At 39.1% G+C, this 26,482-nt stretch overlaps 1 protein-coding gene across 1 annotated transcript; it reads right to left on the minus strand.

The window, feature by feature from the left end:
* Positions 1-1,867: 1,867 nt before the first annotated feature.
* Positions 1,868-25,688, minus strand: LOC117292575. The gene is made up of 18 exons (XM_033774680.1): positions 25,370-25,688; positions 17,943-17,996; positions 17,284-17,313; positions 16,499-16,705; positions 15,746-15,975; positions 15,227-15,259; positions 14,633-14,947; positions 14,207-14,306; positions 13,589-13,758; positions 12,533-12,597; positions 11,052-11,270; positions 8,346-10,564; positions 7,879-7,996; positions 7,077-7,166; positions 5,675-5,875; positions 4,254-4,421; positions 2,984-3,076; positions 1,868-2,761 (listed from the first exon to the last, which is right to left on the minus strand). Exons 1-18 carry the CDS (start codon positions 25,459-25,461, stop codon positions 2,645-2,647), a joined length of 4,521 nt encoding a protein of 1,506 aa, XP_033630571.1. The 5' UTR covers positions 25,462-25,688; the 3' UTR covers positions 1,868-2,644.
* Between the last annotated feature and the right edge of the window lie 794 nt (positions 25,689-26,482).

The raw sequence follows: 26,482 nt of genomic DNA on the forward strand, positions 1-26,482 counted from the left end.
GAAACATTGTAAAACAAAAAATGTTTAAAACAAAATGATACATGTGTCTTTCACACTGCCACAGCCACATAGAGTTAACATAATTCAGGATCTACTTTTCCTAATGCATAGATAGATATTGATTGTCCAACACCAATCCAACCTAATTTCAAAAATATGTTAAGCAAAAATAACAAAAAAAGTGGCTAGCAGAGACAAATCTCGCTAAGCAGATACAGGTTACCAGAACCAATATACCATGTAATGTGGAGTGTTTATGACTGGCTCCCCTGACAATCTCTGCTAATAAGCAGAAACATTTGCTAAGCACAACTTTCTGAGAAACAGCTTTACGAAACTCTAAGTCATCAGAATTACAGAATATAATGAAGTAAATTAACAGCAGAATTGAAAGGACACACATATTTATTTTTTTTTTAAATTACACACATTTAGGCTATGTTCATCCAGTGTAGGATGAAGCCCTGCTCATAAAAATGCCCATTTTTCCATAACCCCTGATGTTGTAGTACATACTGTTCCTGCATAAGATCTAACGACATTCCTTTATACATTCTTTCACCTATTATAAAAGTTACAATTAAACAATTTTTCAGCCGAACCCACCACATAGAGCAAGTTTGATTAAGGACCCTCGTTTTACCCATAGTTCAACTTACTCTTAGTGAGCGTTTGCCACCTCAACGATGGATGGAATGGTCTAGTCGTTAATTTGTGACCAGCCAATTGTGGCTTTATCGCCCCGGTGTTTCTTGCAGATTGTGCTGCATAACCTTGTAAACACATACAAGGTGTTATATTGATGAGTTTCACAACTCAAACATGTAATTTCTTTTTTTCTTTTTATGCAAGTTTCCAGACACACAAGGTCTGAAGGCCACTTCAAGGTGTGGGCTACAACCAACTATTTTTAATTTTTTGCATGGCCCCCATAACAAGAACAGTTTGGAAACCTGGCATCATGCCTGAAGCTTTCAAGAAATATCTCAAAATATTCCTGTTCAATGATTGATTGCTTCGACTGTTTTCCCATTACCAGTGCCATTATTTACATGGTTATTGAATAAGTTTCTTGTAAAGCGCTGTGGTACCATGTTTAAGAGCGCTCTATAAATGCCCAATATTATTATTATTTCAGCAACAATCAATGGAATATGAAAAAAATTGTTGGGAAAAAAAAAGAATTATTTATTGCTCACTTCGACAATTGATCTAGCCTGACGACATCATTTGAGAAGTTCCCGTCAACTTCAGTGCGCATGCACTATGGCGTCAAGAATCACTAGTTAACCGATGGTCCATGATCGAACTTGCTCATAATTTCACAGCAATGCACATTATACATCTCCCCTTTCATTTGTAGCGTCGTATAAAACATTATGTACAACCACTCTTGCATACGGAACCAATCCAACAGTCTTAAATGCATATCAAATGTATACCAACCCTTTGAAGGAATGCGTGTATATAATTGTTGCAATTAATAAATATAACCAAAATAAATAAATATATATAGGTCAAAAGTGAGGGCTGATTGTAGTGAGGTGTTGAACTTTTTAAAAAACACTGGACACCTTTGGTACCTGTCAAAAGACCAGTATCCTCACTTGGTGTATCACAGCATATGCATAACAAACCTGTGAACATTTGGGATCAATTGGTCATCAAATTTGTAAGAGAATAAAGAAAGAATACACACCCTTGTTGCACTACTCCGTGTGCTTTAAGATGTATAATAAAAGGCTTCAGCTGAAATATTTGTTATGTGGGTGAGAAAGTACTTTTTTTTTCTCTTTTCTCAAAAACTTTGTTACTTCAGAGGCAGCCATTTCTCACAGGGTTTTATATACTACCAACAGCTCTCCATTGCTCATACCAAGTAAGCTTTTATGCTAACAATTGTTTTGAGTAAATACCAATAGTGTCCACTGCCTTTAAACCAGTTACTCTTTTCCACTTCGGGTCCATGCAGTCTGTGAGTTAAAAATCATAAATTGCAAAAAATCTTTCTTCTAAAGAAACATTTTGTTCTGTTTTCCTTTTAATAGTAGCAAAAAAACATGTTTCCTTTCCCTTGAAAAGACAAGGTTTGTTTTCTTCTCTTGAATCCAAAATCTGTGTAACGAAATTGAAAACCTTTTTGTGGCCCTTTCATGAGTGATATGAGTTTTTAACTTAATCTATTTTCTTTATTTCAGTTGCTTGTATCTTTTATTCACATGAGGGCGTTTTCAAAAAGCAAATTTTGTAGTTGCATCACAGTTACACTTACACTTTTAGTTTTTATTTTATTTTGACTGCATGTATGTTGTTTAATGGTATCAAAAAGTAACAACAACGAGGACCAAAAACATGCGCCTTTTAAAATATTTGGCATAATGTTAATTCAGTTTTGGTTCACACACGCCCTACCATAGTTTTAAAAAATGGCAAATCCCCTACAAATGCAAACCCAAGTTAATCTCTTAATCAATAATCTAACCTACAAACCAAAGCCCTCTGCAAAAATACTCTGATTTCAGTTTTTCCTGAACAGTTTTATATAATTCATAATTAAAAAACGGCAATTCTGTTAACTTACAGAAATTGGCGCTTGAGGGCTCTGTTTGCTTATTGCGTAGATGAAAACCTTTGTTCAAATCTGCTATCGGCTGTGCAATGTCCCATGTACACGGAATCTATACAAACAGGTATACTCCAAGTTGCCATGGTTACTGTGGATCTTCAGCTCAACAGCTGGTATTGGCTCTACATCAGAATTCTATAACAAGGGAGAAGGGTTGACAAAATGGTCAATACAAAATATTTTGTTTTTTTTACAAGGCTGTTTACTTTGCATCTTCTATATCACTTTGACTAAAATGGCATGATACTTGGCCTTTGGGAATATCTAATCACAAATATTCTGATTTTTGCAAGGGAAAGGAAGAATGGCATGCCTGCAATTGGGAACACACTACATAAAGACAAGAAACAAGTTTACCTCAATGGCAAAGAACTGCAACGGTGGACCTTCTTGGTCGTAGGAGTAGGTCCCTAGAAGAATGCTCTCACTGGCCTCGTCATCTTGCAGACCCTGGTGACAAGAATCAAAATAAACAAATTAAATTGCCGTCAATAGAAAGGGTTTCTTAACAATATTTCACCGATCAGATATTTTAAAGTGAGATAGAACCAAAACTAAGAACATACTTTCAAAAACACATTTCCTATTCTTGAAAAGGTTATCAAATCCAACAAAATTAAGACATTTCTATTAGTTAGTACATATGATTTAACAATATTTATAATACATGTCTAATACATGTATAATACTTATACAATCCAGGAGATTTATGTACACAACACATCACACATTTGATGTCCTAGTAGGTGGAGGGTTTCTCTTTGTTCAATCAGACAATCATGAGGTTGAAGCTCATGAAGGCCCTCAAAACACCATACTAAACAGATTTGAAAGCCAAACAAATTAATAATATTGGGTTCTTATATAGCGTTTTATTAACACCCCAAAGGGCGTAACAAAGTTACATTATAAATGGGAGTTACATTATAAAGTACGAGACCTATTCCTTTATAGCATCGTGCTACGAGGTGCTAAGGTGCAATAAGCAGTCAATCAAACCTGCAGCCCAATTCACAAAACGCTAGGATTAATCCTATCTCAAGTTAGGATGAGTAACTCGTCCTAACTTAGGATGGGTTCAATGCATCCTAACGTCTTTGGATGCGGAATTTAAAGGGATGCTGCAGTGAATTCAAATAAAACAGTTAATTTTGCTGTCATTTATTTCTGATATATGTATTGAACATCAATAAAATGTGTTTGTTTATTCCCGACATATCTCACTTGCCTAATTAGCGAATAAGTCATGCCCCCCCCCCCTTTTGTGGATTGTAACCGCCCCCCTACCATCGACGTCAGGTCGGGAATTCAAACATATCGTCGGCAAAAAGAGTCTGGTCCCCAACTACACGCGCCTAGGTACCAGGCCACAAAGTGCACACGTCTCTATATGCACACAGCCAGGGGGCCCGACGGCTCGGGTTACCGACATGACGTCACGTTTATGCAAATGAAGGCTCCCAAATTGAAAAGAATTCAACTTGAGAAGTGACACAACAGGAACTCAAACACAAACTCTACTGATAAAAAAACACCAGAGCTGGAGTCCGGTGGTTCCTTACAACCAACTTCAAGTATTTTGGATACAAAAAGAGAAGAAATTATGAAACGTAATTTGTTGTCTTACCCAAACACTAAACTCCTTTGGTGCACTATCAATGGTTCCAGTCGGCGATAGTGATTTGGGGATGTGTTCCAATGAGAAGGCACTTGGTTTAATAATCCCAGCTAGCTGGATCACCATGTAACCCTGGGTACCTTTGAAAGCCCAGCAATTACCAGGCTGTACATCGGGCTGTGTAGAATAAATAGTTTGGACATCGTTAAATTACTAAACCTCTTACGTCCATGTCATGCGAGGCAATTTACAGGCAGCCAGTTCCAGGCAATCGCAAAGAAGAAAAGGTATTTAAATTTGAATGTTCACACATTTTTCATGAGGATCAGAAGAAATTGTTTGAAAAAATACTGCAGCTGGTCGTCTGTAAAACTTGCCTTGTGTGTCAAGGCCCTTATGTTCTGTAACATCTTTCAGTACGAGTATGTTGCATCAGTGCAAAAAAACAGATCTTGAGTTTGCAAAATGCTGAATACTCAGTGCAAACAGAGTCTTGGCACATACATAGAGGAAATCATCTAATCTGCTTGAATGGTGCAAAGTGACCAGAGCCCAATTTCATAAAGCTGTCTAGCAGAAGATTCTGCTGAGCTAATTCCTTCGCTAAGCAAGAAACAAGTGGACTACCAGTTACAGCAATGGTAACTGTATAGTAGTTGAGCTGGTAACCTATTTTTGCAAAGCAAGAGTTTTTTGTGCTAAGCAATTTTTTCTGCTTATACATGCTTTATGAAATTGGGCCCTGGGCCCAATTTCATTAATCTGTTTAGCAATTTGCTAAGCAAGAAACAAGTGGAGTCACCAGGTACCAGTCACAGCAATAGTAACTGTATGGTATTTTGGCTGCTAACCTTTTTTTGCTAAGCAAGAGTTTTCTGCTTACTTAAATTGGGCCATGGTCTAAAAATCACCGACCAAACACAGCAATGCTGATTCCCGCTGTAAAGTTGACCTACCTGAATGACAGTGTGAGGTGAGTTGGCCATATGCCAGAGTGGTATTCCAAAGATACTGAGCAGCGCAGTCTTAGAGTAGTGAGTCTTTCCTTGTGAAACCCTTACCCTAACCCCAACCAAAAACAGCAATGCTGATTCCAGCTGTAAAGTTGACCTACCTGAATGACAGTGCGAGGTGAGTTGGCCATATACCAGAGTGGTATTCCAAAGATACTGAGCAGAGCAGTCTTAGAGTAGTGAGTCTCTCCTTATGAAACCCTTACCCTAACCCCAACCAAACACAGCAATGCTGATTCCAGCTGTAAAGTTGACCTACCTGAATGACAGTGCGATGTGAGTTGGCCATATACCAGAGTGGTATCCCAAAGATACTGAGCAGCGCAGTCTTAGAGTAGTGAGTCTCTCCTTATGAAACCCTTACCCTAACCCCAACCAAACACAGCAATGCTGATTCCAGCTGTAAAGTTGACCTACCTGAATGACAGTGCGAGGTGAGTTGGCCATATACCAGAGTGGTATTCCAAAGATACTGAGCAGCGCAGTCTTAGAGTAGTGAGTCTCGGAGCACCGGGTGCTAATCACGCTACCACCAGCAGACTCTAGTGCGTAGTCTACCATACCAGTCTTATCAGCACTGTACATGGTCAACGCACTCAGGACAATGTGCTTCACTCTCTGTGATTGAGACCAAAATAAGATAAGATTATAAGATTTAAGATAATACCTGTATTATCCCACACTTGGGAAATTATAACCGGCTTTGATTCAAACAGTAGAGACAAAAACATTAAAATTAGAACAATAAACAGATAGATTGATTAAAAAGAAACAATGAGAACGACCAGGTCAAGATCCTATGGGACTTTAACATTCAGACCGATCATGTTATACAACATAGGCGTCCGGATGTTGTGCTATCAGATAAGACGAAGAAGATGTGTCATCTCATTGACATAGCTGTGCCAGGTGATATAAGGGTTAGCTTCGAAGGAGATGGAAAAGATCGAGAAGTACCAGGACCTGGCCAGGGAACTTCGTAAGATTTGGCAGGTAAAGGTAAAAGTAGTCCCCGTGGTGGTTGGAGCACTTGGCACCATTCCCAAAGCACTGGGGAAACATCTAGATGAAATAGGGACAAATGTGAGGGTAGATCTGTTACAGAAGGCAGCGCTTTTGGGAACAGCGAGGATCCTGAGAAAGACCCTTGAGATCTAAGGCTACGGGACGTAGCCCGGCTCGAGGAGTTACCGGCACAAAGGAAAATGAGATCTTTCTTTTGCATGCTGTGATAAAATGAAATAATAATAATAATAATAATAATAATAATAATAATAATAATAATAGTGGCTTATTATATAGCGCTAATATCTGCCACCCAGTGACACACCAGGCGCTTCAACAGTCAGTAATTTTCTAGCAAGTCATTGTGGAGCTACGTTTACTACTAATGAAACCAAATCCAATGCGTAGCACCATGTACAATTTACAAGAGGCTGTGGCAAGAGACAGTAAAAATGCATTGACATAAAGACAGTAGATACAACAGTAAAAATGCCAATATAAAGACAGTAGATACAACAGTAAAAATGCATTGATATATAAAAACAGTAGATACATCAGTAAAAATGCATTGACAGATAGAGTAGAAACAAAAGTAAAAAATGCATTGATAGAAAGACAGAAGATACAACAGTAAAAATGCATTGACATAAAGACAGAAGATACAACAGTAAAAATGCATTCACATAAAGAGGGTAGATACAAAATATACTTAGGAGACAATGAAATCGCAATCAGAGGAAAAATAATAGCACAACTGGCTTAAGTGGTAAAAGGGCATTGTACAATTATTATAACTACTTTATTTAATACGTACCTCTTCATCCAAACTACCGTCAGCGCTCAGATTGACGCTACCCCCAGATGACCTTTGACCTTGACTGAACCATGGAGCCATCCACCATCCCTAAGACATAAAGGGGAAAAAACTGATTTGGAATAATCCTAGCAAATTTAATTTGAATTAATCATTACAATAAATATGTTAAAATTATAAGTATACAAAAGGAAAAAAGGCTACAAAAAACCAACAACAAAAATACGGAACACCAAGATTTTTTAAAATATTATTATTAGATACAACAATATTACAATAATGACAGGACGAGAGCAATTACATGAAAATGGACCGGCCAATATTTAACACTGCCACGCTTGTATCCTAGTGACCAGGCCAGATTAATCCAGATTGAACCAGATCAGACCCCATCCAGCCTTGCCAAGAGTCCCATCTAGCCCCAATATTCATAGACCTTTCTATTGCAACGTCACAGCCCGAGCTTTTGCCAACCCAGATTGGAAAACTATGGAAAGCCATAAGTGCACATCAAGAAAAGATCACTATTTTTGGTAACAATGTTACAAAAAACAAATTTTGTTTAAAACAAAACAACGAATTATGAGAGGTATTTTTATTAAATTGAAAGTTAGCAGAAAATAATGAATTTTGTAAAAACATATGTTTTTACGATTTAGTGTTTTACTAGCATTCGGCCGAACATGCCAACCGAGGCAGTTTGTTTATCAAAAAAGAAAAAGGGCTATACACAAAAATTGTAACCTGATGACCAGGCGAGATTAATCCAGATTGAACCAGATCAGACCACATTCAGACTTACCAAGAGTCCTGTCTTGTTCTTACAGCAATCATGGACATCAACCTGTAACTTGGTGATGTTGGCCTTAGCTGCATTCAGTTCATCCTTTACGGCGGCGATTCCAATACCCAAACCAGCACTAAATGAAAGGTAGAATAAATAAAAAAAATAAAAAAATAGTAATAATAATTCTGACTGACCGTGGTTCAACTCGTGAAAAAAACTCATATTTCTTGATTTTCAATTGCAGCAAAAACAGGGGTGAGCTCTCAAACTTAAGGACCAGTCAAACTTAACTCTGAGTGGTCCGGCTGGCTAATTCAGTGTTGGAAAGCCTCCCTATTTAATGTGAAATACATCCCAGTGAAAAAGCTGAGGGATTGTGGAATGACAAGCGAGTTGGTCCAGCTGGCCAGTCACTAAACAAGTTCAGGACAAACTCTGTTATTGCCTCCAAAATGTTACATTGGCGGAGTAGCTTAACTCACCCAGAATGATGTCCCGCAGCCTGCCTCATCATGTCTTCTTTAAGATGGTTGATTTCTTCTCTAAACTGCTGTATCCTCACTTCATTGCCTCCTCCGCCACCACCTAAAGATGTTTGCACACCAGCCATGCTAGCCTCCAACCCAGCCACTCTTTCTAACAATGCAGCAATGGCACTCACTGATTCACCCTCCTGCCCCTGGGTATACAACAACCCATTCAGACGATCGGTATTAGATCTGATCAACGCAAGATCTTGCTGTAATGTCACGATGGCGCCATTTGTGCCGCCCGTCCCACCGAGACCCCCCGCCGCAAGGAAAGTGGCTAAATTCTCATTGTTATCCCCTAGAATGGACGTCAGTGAGCTGATTCTCGAATCCAGAAGGGAGAGGTTGATAGGTTCGTGATTGTCGCTGTACATCATTGCCTCAAGCTGCTGAACGGTACCCTGTAGTTTGAGGAGATCTGCAGCGAGGGCAGAATGAGAGTCTGAGTCTCCCGTGTATGTGGCACTCATCTCAGTCAGGTGAGTGTGAGTTGAGTCAACTTTAGATCTAATACTCGCCACCTGCTTCTTCAGAGTGTCCACATCGCCGCTTGTTGCATAGTTACTCTGAGTAGCCGATAACTGACCAATCATAGTTTTGAGGTTGGTCATCTCTGCCTGCAAGTCCTGCATCTCGCTCCGCGTGGCGAATGCTGTCAGTTTATCCTGTCCTTGTTTCAGTGACGCAACGGTTACGTTAAGAGCCACCATTGCAGAGCTTTGTTCCCCAAATGCTTGATTCATTTGACTGAACTCACCCTTGAGCTCTGAAACACTACTTGAAATGGTCCGTTTCATTTGCATCTGCGTTGAGTCAAAATAACTGATCTGCGATTCTAATGCTGTAAGAGAGGATTTTAAGTTGGCGACTCCCACCACAATGTCACTACCCCCCTGCAGGGAAGCTATCCTTCCGACATCCAGTCTAACAGCTCCGACCTCATCCGAGAGCTTCTGGACTAAGGAGTTAGTGTCCGCGTCCCCTTGCATATTCTCCAGGACAACCATTCTATCTGCTTTTATGGACAACTCTCCGACTTCAGTCTTCAGTTGACGAAGAGTTGCTCCAGTCTGGCTCCTCTGTTCTTCCTGGCTTGTTGCAAAACCATCTACTTGATTTCGAAGTTGTCCAACTTGTATCTTCAGTGAATCAATGTCGGCTACGAAGATGTTTAGCTCCCGCTCCGTGTTGGAGATGCTCAGATGAAGGCTCTCCAAGCCACTCTTGTCAACCTTCTCAGTATCAGAACCCTGGAGTGACAGGAAGCTCGCTTGTATAGAGCTGAAGTCTGATTCTAATTTGGCAAGTTTAATATTCAGCTGCTTTATACTGGATGAAACTGGTTTGACATGTCGAACGCTCAGATCCTCTAATGAGATCTTCAAGAGACCAATCTCTGACTGTACTTCGGCAAGAGTACCTCCAAGTGTTTGGTATTTCTGTTGCTGAGCCCTCAGCAATTCAGAGCTATCTGCTTGAGATGCTTTCAAGGAGGCCACGTCCTTCTTAAGAAGCTCCAGCCGTGAATCCACCGATTCCCTTCCATCTTTTTCTTCCAGGTTTTGCATGGCAACCATCTCTCCAAACTCCGACCTGAAGTTGTGCATCTCGATCTTAACATCAGAGAATCCCGACTCAAAATCATTCATTCTGTTGACAAGCTCGGTGACCTTGCTGTTAGTGAGCCGGTCTTCTGACTGCAGAAGCTCCACCTCCTTTAGTAATCCTGTAAGTCTAGCCTCTAAGAACGTAACATTCATTGCTAATCGCTCCTCCCAAGAGACCATACTGAGGTGAAGAGCCTTCAAATCACGACGGAACTTCTCACTCCCCGTTTGCACGCTGCTCATTTCCATCATCTGCTGGGCCTGGAAGCTGTCCATCTCCGTCTGAAGACTTGACACCTCCTTAGAAAGTTCTTTCAGTTCTCCGCTGAGCCCAAGTACAATCTTAGATCCTTCAGTTTGCTCCATCTCAACATTGTTGTACCCTTGTAGTCTGCTCAATTGTAAATTACGAAGTTGACCTCTGACCCTGGTCAGCTGACCTTCCATGGAGTTGATGTAGAGGAGTGTGTGGTCATTCGGTCGTTCTTGTTTGGCAACGAGAACACCAATTTGATCACGGAGCATCCCTATCTGTGATTCTTGCAGAATGCTCTGCTCATGCATCTGTTAATCAAAACCATGAAAACAAATAAATAATTTGAAATGTCCGAGTGAGCTTTGCTTTGTTTACAGCTTAAAAACACATCAGAACAAAGTTAACTTGATCTGATATCTATAAATGAGTTGGGGTGGTTCTGAAAAGAAATGTTGGTTTCAACTTTTTAAACGTTGTTTTCAACCGATAACGGTTCTTTTCAGAACCACCCCAACTCATTTAGAGATTATCATTACTTTGTGTTACAGTAAACCTTTTTATAAAATAATTCCACCATGCAAAGTTTCAAATCCTACTTGATCTGATTTGTAGCAGCATGGTTATTTTTAAACTTGTCTACTTTTACGACGATTAAATACAGGAATCCTGTACATGGTTTTGTACGACAACAAAACTATACCAGCCTGCAGTATGATATAATGTTTTTCAAATATGTTTTCTTTTCTCTTAAGATTTCACCCCGCCATTATGACATTAGAACGAAATTCTACTTACAGCAATAATCTGCTGATTCTGAGACGTAAGCTGAGATTGAAGGTCACCAAGTTGACCTTTGACCACAACCCCAATCAGGGTCATGAGGTCATCTTGTTTCAAGCATTGAAGGCAGCCACTACCGGCAGCGTATGCCGCTCCTCCCTCGTCCCCATCTGATGACAGCTTGCCAAGAAGGATCCCAAGTTGTTGATTCACATCATGAAGAGGTGAGGTCACCTGGAGAGGTCAGGGGGTAAGTGAAATTATTACATATTCATGGTTTAAAGGTCACACATTTCTGTATAAATATCATCATACGCTCAGACACTGCATTTCTTAATTTTAATAATATTATCTTTATAATATCTTTATAATAATAAAAAAGACTTGTAATGTGCACATATCCACTCAGCTTGGTGTTCAAGGCACAGTAAAACCAAAAAAACAAAACAAGAGAAAACAGACAAAACAAAATTAGTCCTTGAAAACTTGTGACACAAGATAAGTTTTGAGAAGAGACTTGAGTTTTGTGGTTCAAAGACAAGATTACAGATAAGGTTGTAGAGATTTCCAGATGCGTGGCGCAGCTGAAGAAAAACACCCGTCACAATTTCTTGCACCATTGTTTGCCGAGATTAATGTCAAGGAAAATAAATAAGAATAAAAAATACATGGTATTGTTTTAGAGTTGCAGATTTTATGTTCACATGGGAAGCGTTGACTAATGTCAGTTCCATTCCTTGCCTTTACTTTGAACCTCTTGTTTGAGCAAAAGTTGGTCAAAGATTGTGGCTGTTTGTGGCTGCTCTGGGCCTTTCAGTACAAACCATTGGGGCCGTTAACTTGCCTCAAACTTGTTTATTAAATAATAATAATAACGAACGAAGTCTTATATAGCGCACGTATCTACCAAAGAAGGTACTCAAGGCGCTGAGTATATACAATCTTTCAGAAAGATAGGTAATTGCATGGATGAATTTTGAGACCCAATTATTAAGCACCTTATAAGTGTTTACAAGGTGCTACGGCGAATACAGCAGCCACAGCCAGGAACATCGGGGCGAACCCCTTCTCTTTTCGATAAGTGCACTGGGTTCTTTTACATGCGTTACACAACACATGGGACCAACGGCTTTACGTCCCATCCGAAGGACAAAGCAATGGTTAAGTGTCTTGCTTAAGGACACAAGTGTCACGGCTTGGGATTCGAACCCACACTCTGCTGATCAGAAACACCAGAGTTTGAATTCGGTGATTTTAACTGATCGGCCACGACACTTCCACATAAATAATGCTTACATTTCCAGCAATAAAAAACCCCAAAAAATTTTCAAAATGTAACTGTAATTTTCTCTGCACAAATTGTAGTCGATCATCGATGACAAATTACACACAAGCTGCTATACATATTATATAATAAAGTGGAAGGGTTTGCTGAAAAAAAGCTCCACAATTTTATCAAAATATCTTCATAACCCACTCTCTGACTATCTATTTACCTTTGTTTCATTTCTTGATACTGCGGCAAGTAAGAAGGGAGCTGCAGCCAGCAGGAGATATAAAGCTGAAATAAAGAGTTTGATCATGAATTTCAGAAAACAATTTGAAGCAAACCAAACAGATGCACAGTCCGTGAGAACTTTTCAAATCCTATCACTGTTCCAAGAAAAAGGAGAAAATTGAAATTTAATGAAAAAAAAATGGAGAGCAATGAATGAAAATCAAAGAGAAAATCACACAAGATTGATATAATTTTCTAGCGAGATGCATGGGTTGTGTATAGTGGCACAACAGTTACTGTGCACATGACTAACAAAGGGTGATACTTTTACCAATAGGAATACCAATCTTATTAAAGTCCTGAACACTATTATTAAATTTAAACTTTAAAGGCAGTGGACACTATTGGTAAATACTCAAAATAATTATTAGCATAAAACCTTACTTGGCAATGAGTAATGGGGAGAGGTTGATAGTATAAAACATTTTGTAAAACGGCTCCCTCTGAAGTAACATAGTTTTCGAGAAAGAAGTAATTTTCCACGAATTTGATTTCGAGAGCTCAGATTTAGAATTTGAGGTCTCGAAATCAAGCATCTGAAAGCACACAACTTTGTGTGACAAGGGTGTTTTTTTAAATAATTATTATCTTGCAACTTCCGACCACCAGGTTTGTTCTTTTATGCATATGTTAAGATACACCAAGTGAGAAGACTGGTCTTTAACAATTACCAATAGTGTCCAGTGTCTTTGAATCCCATATTCCTTTTTGAGTTTTTATTCTAATGTTTATATAACTAAACCAAGTCAATAGCATTCCGCACTAATGCTAAAAATAGAAGCCAAGTACACGGAGCTCACGACAAAAATGCAAAATTACACTTTCGCGCATTATGTCCTAGTTGTATGTTTACCCACGACTTAATAGACTACAGTGCATGATCACGTAGGTGGTGTGGCATGTTTGTCTGACAGCCAAGTGTTTTACGAAAAAGTGACATCATTAGTGCGGGGTGCTATTCCTTAACTTCCTCTCTGATATATAGGTAACTTACCAGCTAATGTCCCAAGTAGAAGTAGTAGGCATAGACAGCAAGGTGTTCCTCTTCGTCTCTTCTCTCGTAGCATTGTTGCCGTCATTGCTGCCGCTGATCTGTCCTTCTGAGTAGCCCAGCTCAGGCCAAACAGCGATGCTAACCTCCCACAAAGACCCAGCGTTGATCGTCTGGATTGACAACAACAACAATTGTTTAAAGGCACTTGACACTATTGGTACGTACTAAAAATAATTTTTAGCATAAAAACTTTATTGGTAAGGAGCAATGGAGAGCTCTAGATAGAATAAAATAATGTGAGAAACAAATCTCTCTGAAGTAACGTAGTTTTTGAGAAAGAGGGTAATTTCTCACTCAAATAATAAAAAGACTTCAGGCGTGAAGCCTGTTATACAGCATCTGAAAGCACACAAATTGTGTAAAAATGTTGAATGTCAATTTTACAAAAACATTGTATCTCACAATTCTGCAAAGACGAGTCTCAATTTAGTAAAACCTTGTCGCACAATTCTGCAAAATAGTTGTATCTCCGCAACTTATTTTATCAAAATTGCGAATAACGTTTTTTGAGGTACACTATTTTTGGAGAGACACAAGAACAACAAAAAGGAGTCTTACTTGACGAATAACAGCCATCGTACATCAATACCAATCAGCCATGTCAGGAATCGATAGACGGCAACACTCACAATATGTACAAGACTTGAAAATGCATTGACTGAGGAAGCAAACAAAGAAGAGAGGATTTCATCAGAGCAAGTCAATAATAATAATTAAAAAAATAATAACAATAATAGTGGCTTCTTGTGTGGCGTTCATTGGAGTTTTTAGTGAACATGTTAAGTTACCATTGCTGTGAGGAAGTCTTCTGTGACCTCTTTTGGTCTGTTTGCGGTACGTTAACAGGGCGTCAGGTTACCATGCGTCCCCATTGGAAACATGGCTTTACAATGAACCACGCTTACCAAAATGGCAAGCATGGCAGACAGTCTCTGCATGTTATGTTGGTGCAAGGGGTGATCAGTTAATCAGTGTTTTGCATACCTATACTGGAAGACACAGAGTTTGCTGATGATGTACTGACAGACATAGAGTCTACTGCCGAGGTTGACCCATAGACTCCGCCAGCTATGGAAGACCAGGATGTCCGGATAACGGTGGTGATGAAATACAGCACTGATGTGACGATGGAGATGGTGGCATAAACCGGGAGGAACAATATTGAGACGGTGGAGGAAGAGGAAGAGTATGAAGCGAGGTGGGTGTGGTCGTGGGCGTGGTCCACTGAGGTCCACTCACCCGATGCCTCCTTGTTAGTCAAACCTACGCGGGAAGTCACTGCGGAGCTAGACTCCGTATCTGGGGACAAAAAAACAGGCAAGGAAATCGTTGTGTCCGTGCAAAACATTGTATCTCCTAAACCAATACTTACATTTCAAATCATCAAAACATCATATCTCTTTTATTTTGTTTATAGGAAATATATGACAGCGCACCAAGGCCAAGATTAGGGCAACAGAGGCCATCGCCTTCATGTAATTCCAAGCCTGATAAATTATTTGTTAAGGAAGCAGCATTTCATGAAATTTTCTCGTAAATGATTAGATGTACTGAGACTAAGTCTGATTCAAAGCTTACCTGATAGTTCACTTTCATCATTGGCGTCTAAACCTGCAAGATTAACAATAGGTGGTCAATATGTTTGTGATGCTTTTCCTATCTTTGGAAAGGAAAAATCTTCCTTTCCTTTTAATTTCGATCTTCTACCATTGAATGAGTTTTTCAGATTATGAATGATGAAACTTCTTTTTGAAAAAAAAACCACCTTTTTTTTATTATCTATTTTTTTATTTACTTGATTACACATCCAACAGCATTAGTGCCAATTCAGTTTGAGATGTGGGAAAACTACGCACTCTGGTAGGGACTGAAAACCCAATCCGCATGCAAGGCTCCAGCTTTAGGTGGGATTCAAACCGGGGTCCACAGAGGTGAAAGGCAGGGAAAGAAACCATTGAGCCAATCTCATCCCCTAGTTCCATGCAGCACTAAAGACCAAGAAAAATAAATTCTTACCACATATGTGACTGATGGAATGCTCTCTAATATCGGAGTGAAGTCCACTTATAAAAAGCACAGGAGAAAGTAAATTCTTACCATATATGTGACTGATGGAATGCTCTCTGATATCGGAGTGAAGTCCGCTTCTCAATCTAGCCGAGTGATGTAATGATGACATCATTCTTGAAGCTGAGGATGCAATAGTTGACGACGATGACCCATGGATAGATTCATCCGCTGCCGATGCTGCTAGGTGGTCATGGGCCATTGAGGCACTCGCTGATGTGGAGTGGCGACTCACTTGGACAGAGCTGGACTTATGACCTCTGTAATTGATAGAATTACCAAAAAACCTTATGCACTGACAAGTGAGATTAATTTTAAGCATAACACTGGAAAGGTCTATAGATGGATTGCACATGACATTATTGACCACCATCTTTGATGTAAAACAGAAAAGTGCACACGTATACGCACTGCACACAACTCTCAGCTAATGATAGCCAGTGATTTCAGTGTCGGTCCAATAATCGCACCTTCAGACTAGTCCGTTGGTCTTGTATTTTTTTTTCAATTGAATAATAGGCTACCTCATTGTGTTAAATCTTTGTGAAAATATGAAACTATGAAAAATATTGTTCAATTCTTTTGAGTATGGAAGTACACTTATTAAATTGACAACAATGACAAACAACAATTTTGTCATAGTGCTCCTTCAACTCATTTTGATTTTGATCTTGTAAACAAAATTCTGGTCCAGTAAAATATTTTAGCACTGACCCCTGCGATATTTTCCACAAATTTAAGCCATGTTATAGTAAATTGATCCCATCTCTGTGTCTCTGTTACCTTGAAGTAAAAGAGGATTCATTGTGAGTGGTCTTCCTAGCCAACCGGTCACTTCGTCTGTTTGGACTTGCCGAGACCTCACGTTGGAAATGCTGCTGCCCTCGTCGCATCGGTGAGCTGGTATCCCGTAAAACAGAACCCTGGGATAGACGAGACATGATGGGTATCTGGTAACCGCTGTCCAGACTGGTCGTTGTGTAGCTGGAACTAAGAGGCAAATAAAAACACAAATATACAAACACCTGTTCTGTAACAGATTTCAAAAACATGGGATTTGAGGCATTGCATGGGGAGGTATCAATCTTGCCAGATTTATAATGTAAGTACACTTTCTAATCAGGTTAGGTTTGCGTAAGCACCATGTGTAAATCTCTTTTGAGTAGTATTGGTTTTGAAAAGAACCGGTTCATTTCAGAACCACCACTACTGAAATGAGGTTCACACATGGTGTTACCGAAAAGACCTTAACTGATATACTCCCGCAATGCAAAGTTTCAAATCCTTCTTTCACATTTTAATTAAATGATTATTACAGATGTAACACGGAGCGCAAATTTAATGTTTTTTTCACACGATAAAATCAATAACTGGAATTAACTGCTAAAAAAGTGCTATCAACATTTTACAATAATTTACAATTTACATACTATAAAACACAGAATTGACTTTGTTATGTTTACAACAAAAATGATTCAGTTTCAAATTAATTAGCTGATAAAACATAAACAAAATAATTTAACAGAAATATTTTATGAGTGAGACACAAAACCATTAACTTTATTTACCTTCTTGAGTACGTATAATCAGTTTTCTCCCTGTAAAAAGAAGAATACAAAATAATAAACCATAGGGGCGACTGTAAATAAGTTTGGGTTTGAAAATGATAAATTTACAAGAGCGGGATATGAACCTGCAGCCTCTGGATTAAGATACTAGCGCTCTACCAACTGAGCTATCTAGCTTTATGTTGGCGTTCTCCCTATTATGTCAAGATTATTTTTTGGGGGTGCCAGTCAGAAGCCATACAAATGTTAACTGCCATGTAGCCAGAGATCACAAACAATATTATGCTACTAAGAGGGGAAACAGCAGCCGAGGAATCTGAGAGGCATGTATGCTTCATTTTTGAAATGGCAAGGGCACCAAGGTATTTTCTCCTGGGTATAAAGGGCATCCTATGAGGAAATTGTAAATTTCTACTGGAGCATTTCTGAAGGCAATCGCCTCCGTTGTCTCCGTGTAGTATCAGGCCTTAGATCACCAAAAGAGGAGCGACTTTAATATCAAATATCAAGTAATAAACCACAAGGGGAAACTAACTAAGTAAATTTCAAAAACAATTTTGGGTTTTAAAAAACAAAGACAAATTGACTAGAGCTGGACTTGAGCATGATACCTCCAGAATAATGTTCCAGCACTCTACAAAATCATAAAGTTACCTTACCTTGAGGCCAGCCATTCTTCAGTCTTTTCAGGAGAGTCAAATTTTAACCTTGGTCTGGAGACGAAAAAAGAAAACCATGAATGAATAAAAACTCAGCTAAACGGATTTATGCAAAAAATAGTTAATGGCCCAATGTTTTGACCCGAGCAATCAAAAGCATTGCTGGATTGCAGTACACTTCTCAAAAGGCATATGGCAACAAGCGTATGTCTGTCTACACTTTGTTCAACCATAAAATTGGTCCGCTGACAATTGCTAGTTAAAACCTTCGAGGACCAGTCAGAATTTTTGTCTAACTGGTCCTGTCCCCATCGCTAAATTTTACCTTAAAATATGGATTGGTGAAAAAAGCTTGTGAACTAGTGAAATGACAAGCTAACTGTTCCTGCAGGCTAGTCACTGAAAAAGAATAGCAAACCCTAGTATGCATAATGCAACGTAAATGTTCATTATACATGTGGGTGCTTAGTGATGTGCACAACCGTGACGCTATAAAATATGTATTAAATGTCATTATTATAATCCCCACTGGCTTTATGGGTCAACTGGAACAAAGAAGATTAAGATGCCTTTATGCATGGAAGCTAATTGTATTCACTTGAAAATTGGGTCAGGGTATTCCCGCTGCACAAGTCTTTAATGAGGATTTAAAGATTTTGAGTACTTTTTATACAACACAAAACATACATAATATAAAAGTCAACAGATTTACACCAAACTTACAGGGTTAAAAAATAATGATTAGATAGCTTCCCTTCAAAAAATATTACTTGCTGAGGTGCTGTAGTTTTTGAGAAATGACTTAAGCAATTTCACAAAAATTGTTTTTGTCTCATTGAGACTACAATTATTTTAGCATGCACAATGGATTTATGTGTCTCTCCTAAAAACAAAAGCTCTGTGATTTTCATTTGTTTTCTTAAAAACAAAATTGACGATTACTGAGGCTGAAACTTCAACAGGCAAACTACATGTATTACATACATGTACAGCTTCATTCACAGTAAGAGACCATGGGCAAACAAGTTATCTACAAAAGGTATCCAAACCCAAAGTAATGTACACAGAAAAGTGTGCACCAAAAAGAAACATGTTTGCAAAGTCTTTATTTCACCATAAAAACAAAAACAACAATATAACTGAATAAAAGTAGAGACAAATTTCACAATACTGCAGCTCATGCACATGTGAGCAAACAACAATTTGGATATCGGAGACTTCCTCATAACAAAATGACAATGTCTTTGTCTGGGAAAAAGAAATAATTAATCACAAAAAAAGAGTATATGTATATTCTAGAGAAATAGAATTAGCTGTAACAAACTGTTAACAACTCAAAGGACCTACACGTATGGTATAAGTGCAAATAGAATTATTGGCCTGCCATTTCGACCTTAGCAGAGTCTTTCTTGAAGGCTAAAAAAAATATGTGAACTATTTTCTGCTGAGCTCTCACCAAACGACATGCAGCCTGAAATAATTTTCCCAACAAATTTCAAAATTTGGAAACAAATCACTGTACACATTGTTTACAATCACCTAACACATCTAGGTACACAGCCAGACTGACTTACGTTGTGAAGGCTCCCTCAACTTCTTCAAACCTGATTCAAATCCTAAGAACCCCGGCAAAACACAAGCTTCAAACATGGCAGAGACAACTCATAATCGACTCTCCACGTGTACTGAGAAAACCACACACTAAAGATCTGCCACAACAGGAAGACCCCTGAATGTATTCCTAACCATGAATCGTTTTATACAGGATACCCTAGCACATTTACAACCGACAGGAAATGGTTAACTGGAGACGAAACTAAAACAGACAAGATGGTTCCTGGGGATAAGACCCGACACCTACAACCGGAATATTATCACAAACAAAATATCAAGGCAACTCTCAATTTTCAATAACTACTTCCTTTCAAGGGACTGTGTACGGTAGTACACTTTGTAGAAGAAAAACTAATTGTGAAGGATTAAACCAGTTTTGTACTAAAGTGAAACTAAAGCCAGGATTATACTTTCTGCAAATGCGAATGAGCCGAATGTAATACAATGTCTACGTCACAACCCTGTTTTCACTGCCTGTGTTTGGCAGAAGTTGCCCGCACGAATGCGCAGGGAAACTCTTCCAAATTATTTGTTGAGCATTTGTAACATCCCCTTAAAAACATTATTTCACTTTAGGCCCAAATGCTCCAGGAAGCAATTTCTCAGAATCCGGGGGTTAGTTCATTCCCCATAAGCTGGGGGTAATTAACACTTGTCTTGTAGTCCTTGTACAATTTAGCTCAGTAAAGAAGGGGTGGGGGTGTGCATTATAAAAATTGTTTAGGCCCAGGCAAAAAAAAAACATGTTTAGCGTCCCCGCCCGCTTCCTTTTTACAGGCCGCCTCCTTTTTTATTTGTTATTTATTATTTGTTATTTTTTTGAAATAGGGTTATTTTAAATGATCTCAGCAAAAACAGTCCGAGTGTCTTGTCTGAATGCCTCGACTAAATTGTTTCATTTATATGTTTTGTGTATTTCAGCAGTAGAAAAAAAAATGAATATTGGACATTTTAACAAAGAATGGCGGCCATCTTGAAATAAAAAATAAAAAATAAAAAGCCCCTCTTCCTCCTTTTTTTGAAAAACCCGGACGTGAAACATGGTTTTTTTTACACTCGGCCTTACCTAATGTAAAAGGGAGACTGGTAGTCATGATTATAGTAGGCATGTGGCTTTACATGGAATTATGCAGTCTAACCACTGGTCTAACCCAGTTACTGTACGCGCCGTCACATTAGTCATAATGGCAGTCACAATAGTCTTATCACAATTGCATGGTTCTCGTAGTAAGCCAAGAATTGAAGCTTACGGAGGCAGAGAATTACAATGCGTATGCCAGCCAAGTGCATTTCACACAGGTAAGCAGGGAATTTCTACTTCTGTGTGCGCAAGTCCACATTACTAGGCTAGGCATTTTCCACTTACACAGCTAGCGCAGAAATTCGGCACTTGTCCTGTAAGTAAAGAATGGTGATCGTAAGAATGGATTCGACAGTACCGTAATCGGAACCATGAAATTGAGCCCTGGTTGATAATGACATCAGTCTCCCTTTAACTTGAGTGTTTGAGACTCTCCTGGGGGTCATTAAATGCTTGTTTCATCTCCCTGAGGCCAAGGTGTTGGCTAGGAAGATGGCATAGGCCAAACTGCTCTGGTGGATTTTATTTCCTAGACACTTAGCACGACCCAAGTAGAGATTACTAGGGTCAACTTCACAAGATCAGAATGCCTGACCCTGTAGCTTGTGATAGCCACTCATCACTCAGTTATGAGAAACTATGGAGAAACCAACTCAAAAGTCTGGTGTATCTGATCAGCAATCAGGGGTCAAAATTAAAGTGTATTTTCATGGTAGTCAGCAGGGCTAGTAACGCAGAATTTTGGTAGCCCGAAAAACACATGTCTTGAGTCACAGCACAAACTGGTCACCGAAAGTATTGCATTCTACATTTCATTTTAAATACCATCAGCACAGGTCATTATTGTTTGTGATGTTGATTTTTGCATTTTTTTCCACTTGCCCATCGGGCTATCAAACTGGAAAAATGAGTAGCCCGGCTGTAAATCTGGTAGTCACAGGCTAGAGGGCTAGTGGGAAATTTGGCCCCTGCTAATGCAATGCATAGGCCTAAAGTGTGTGTTCGAGAGACCGAGTCTTGACACTCTTAAAATTAATGGCAATACAAACTTGTATGGTAAGAAGTACAGCAGCTTTTGATATGATAAAGCATTTTGAGAATCATTCAAACTTTTCCACCAACAAATTGAGTCTGAGAAATGTTACCGTCAGCAGAGCTCAGATTGTGTATTCCAATTACGAATAAGTCTTACTGCATGGAGATAACCAGTCCGAGTTTCAGTGATATCTCAAAAACGTGTACTACCTTTTAATTTGTTTTTTATTGTACTATGATTGAAACAATCGAACGGTTCCAAAAACACAGTTCCCCATCAATGACAATTGCTTGAACTTGACTAACAAATCCAAACATTTCGGGTGTGAGTGTACTTGGGATGGTATTTCACCATCAGAACGAGGGGGTGGAAGTTTTCAACACTATTTGCTTGTCACTTTACACAGAACGAAATGACACACGTATATCATAATACACAAAGTCAACCTACAGTGAGTAATTAAAGAGCTGTTGAGGTGTGCGTTTATTTGTTCTTATCCGATCTACAAACATCACCCTCCAGGAGTTGGTAGAATGATCTTTGATCCCATTAATGCCATAACTTGCAAAAAATTGCAACCACACCAAAAAACTAGCTATGTTAAAATCCCAAAGATTTAAACAAAAATAATTGGCAATTAAACAAAATCCAAGGACCTTGTTTCAATTAAGCATGCTAAGACCGGACTTCTAGGGTTTCGATGCCCCATTGTTTTGAAAAAATGGGCAACATTATCATCCATGACTTGCCTCCGACATTAGAACTAAGAGCAGGGTTCCTTCCATGCACAGGGCGTTTCAGGCCGATACAAGCAACTTGTGCGTTGATACACGCACATTTCGGCCAATTTTTTTTTTTAACAATTTCAAGAAAAACATCAAGACAAAACCATATGCTCCACATTGCACTGTGCTTTTTAAAACCAAGATAAAGTAGAAAACCTACGGAAGACCTTGTTTCAGTTCAACGATCTTCGGCTGAACTTCCAAAATTTGGGCACAGAATGCACTCACAGTTTAAAAAAATCGTAGGGATAACCCTAATAATAACACTCATGGAGACACAGTTACATGTAAATGTAAGGGAACTTCAGTAATACTTATCTAAGCTTCTTAATTGCCATTACAGTATTATCATTAAACAAATAATGAAGTGACCCTAATCTCCAATGTGCTGTGGCAGCTTATTGGATTTACTCTAAGATTATCTCACAGCATGCCTGAGAAACTCCAACATCTACCAGCTTCCAAAAATGCCCCCCCCCCCAAACAAAGGAAAACAGGATAATATACAATGGGAATAAAACTATGAAGACCTTGCCAGAGTGGAACCTACTTCCTCAAGACATCTGTACTGCACCTGACCTGAAGTCATTTAAGGCTACGCTAGACTCCATCAACATCCACCAAGCGACAGAAAAAGCGCATTACAACAACTAATGGTTTGCCAAGCTGCGTTGCGTTTAGACCCCTACCCAAAGTACGACGACAACCTCACCAGGTGTTTGTACAGAGACCAATACAGATACAGATACAGATGAAGAACCTGTGTACAGCAGGCTCTTATGGGTTGAAGGGATACTGCATGTTACAGTTATTGTCCGTAAATACTATCTGATACTTGAATATTGTTTGTTAATTTGAAGTTTGTCTACAAAAGATGCCAAAAGAACTGACAATATTTGTATACTCTATTTAGACACCAGGTTGATTAATGTGAAAGCAGGTCAGACATTGTGCCTTGCCAGTTATAATTCTGAAGACTCCTAAGGCCTTTTCACACGAGGAAATTAAGCAGGGTGTCCTTGGTCTTAGGAACACAACGTTGTTTAATCCACATCGTGTGAAAGGTACCTCTACTTAAATAGGCACGGGTCCCTGGTCTTTTTAAGACCAAGGTCCAGACCTCCGTCTTGAAAACACAACGTTGTGAAAATTATACCACGATCGCCCGTGTGTGCTGTGTGAATGAACATTGCTTGCGTAACGAAGGACCCTGGTGTGGCTGGAGCTACCACGCATGCACGCAAGAAGAAACACATAGTGCAAGAAAATCGAGATGTTCGACCCCGTTGTGCGATAACGTTAAACCTTTGAGCATGTTTATGAGAACGTGTGTGCACGACTCCTTCAAGAGAGCAAGTTTTCAATGTTTAGCATGAGATCGTTGAGACATGTTTTAAAAAGTTCACTCTCGAAAATCAATTTGATTTTGCCTAAAATTCCATCATAGTTCTAGGAGTAGGCCTACGTAGCATTCGTTCGATAAGTTTCATGATCGAGCATAGAACGACATATTTATATAAAAAAACTTCAGTGTGCAACAAAATGCGTGCCAGATTTATGACAACATTCATCGGTAAGAATCTGCACTCCCCAGTTTATAATCGATTGTTACCTTTTCGGTTTGGAATTGGTGGTCGGCGCATGAGTGAATGGTTGGAGCAACTCAACTACACGTTCATTCTTCGTCCAAAACAAAAATCTTTTTTAGGGGCCGCCGATTCACGACAGTGCAGAAAAATCATTGGTACATACGTTGGCGATGCGGATATCAGTGAAATGGACAATGAACAATGTTGACCTTTAGCACCACAAAAGACGAATGTTCTGAAACACGGGACGTTGGTTTCTGCGCCGTGTGAAAGGTCCTGTTTGAGTTTGACCAACGTCCTTGGTCATGACAACTGGCACCGGGGACCAAGGACCCTAGTTTGACTTTGTCGTGTGAAAAGGGCTCTAGTGTGCCATGTCAGTGTCAAGGATGACACTCCTGTCGCAAAAACAAGAACTCTGCCATACACAAAGAGAAAGACTACCAAAGGCCGAAGGCTTTGATTTTGAGATCGACTTTTATTTTGCTTTTTTGTTGATGGCAAAAAGATTTTGTGGAACCGATCTGAGCTCACTAGGAGAGAACACAAGAGCCTAATTTTGGTGGGATGTGGTTTCAAAATGGTTGGCATGATAACTTCTTTGTGGAAATGATTTACATGATCTAGCAGAACGAACCAGTTATATATGGGTAATATAGTCATAGGAAAATAAAGTGAAACAACTGAACAGAGCACTAATCCGTAATCCATATTTACAATGAAATCAGATTGCAGGATGGAAAAGTGTATTATCTACTTGAACCATGGAGGTGGAATTCTACCTCCATGCTTGAACCACTGTGTTATGATATTGAATTGATCAGTACAACAATAGCAATTTTAGTATCGAAAGGTGAAGTTTGCCGTTGATTAGCGCTTCGATCAGTATATACGAGTTGTCAATCACCTGTTCTCTTCAGGACTAACACAACTCAAAACAGAGAAAATAAAACGACTTATGGGACTCTGTTTTGCAACGAGGAACTGAAGACAGTCTAGTGGCAGGACGGCCCTGTGTGACATTAAAACTTACATATTTATCAACATTAATTTCAATTTATGTCAATTATACTCCCATCTACTCCAAGAACTATGAGAATCGTTTCGCTATCATCTCCACTCAAACCTGGAGATGATAGCTGAACCATGCTGTACCGAACCTCATAGTTCTAGGAATAACCTCCCACCATGGCCCATACAAATCCTATACTGCCCGTTATACTACTACTTTTAAGTATCACACCAACGTCAACGTGTGGAAATGTGGCAATGATTCACAATACAAAAACTACATGGGTTTCCTAAAACTGCTAGGATATTACCTGTCACTGTTTGTTTGAGTCTGTGGCAAGAATGGTGAGATATCATCCTGACTCCTTAAGCTTCTTGTTCTCTTCTGATTCCGTAAATTCATAATGGCATCCAAGTTCACTTCCTTCCACCAGCACAAAAATTACTCAAGTATATCCCAATCTGGTCTCAGGAGACTTGGTATTAGAAGACATGTATCTAGTAGTATGACCTTCCCTAAATGTATCCTTATCTAGTCATGGTCATCAATTTAAATGTCGGTCATGACCAAATTGGTAGTAACATAAAATGTGAAACATTAATATGTACTGGCCATATGCGAAGTACAATGTACAATGTGTATACCATAGAGTGACTTACAAATCACACACTACACACACAACTAATGCACTATTCATAAAGGTCACACACTGTGCACAATGTATTCATCCTGTCTAGGTCACATATTGGGAGCTTCCATTCATTACACAGGGGTGGCATGTAATCAGTTGTTCTGCCAAGACAAGACGGACAATGCTGGTTGGAAAAAAAACATGGCATGCATTGCTGTTAGCTTGGACAGAATGCCTAGGAACACAAGTTCATCACATGAAATTACTTCACGTCTTCGTAAATCAGTGAATTTGCTTAGTTATTTTTTCTTTATGGACATTTTAGGTCAGGAAACATCCCTTCAAAAGCTAACTGGGGTCACAGGAATAGAATCGCCTAAAGGGACGCTACCTCCATTAGGCCAGACTACTGAGCAAACATAATAGCTCGTGAATATTCATGACTTACCTGGCGGGTAGTTTAGAAGTTTAGATCAGTGAGGTGTAGACAGTCTACAGTGTAGACTCCGTCATTCAACGACTCAACATGAATTACACCTATGCTGCTAATGGATCCAAGCCGCCTCGTCCACTTATTTTCCATTCACCCACCAGCACTATATTTATAAAAGATGAAAAAACATAACAAAAACATTTTTATACATTTTTCACTCAAACGTTAATATCGATCTACACTTTTACTTCTCTTTTGTTTTCATCCCAAAGTGCATAGAGACTTCTCTGTGATTGTGATATGCGCTCTACAAAAATGGTTCATCATAATTATTATTATAATTACACAAGTGTGGATAA

This window comes from Asterias rubens, chromosome 7, assembly GCF_902459465.1.
Source record: "Asterias rubens chromosome 7, eAstRub1.3, whole genome shotgun sequence".
In the NCBI taxonomy this organism is placed as follows: domain Eukaryota; kingdom Metazoa; phylum Echinodermata; class Asteroidea; order Forcipulatida; family Asteriidae; genus Asterias; species Asterias rubens.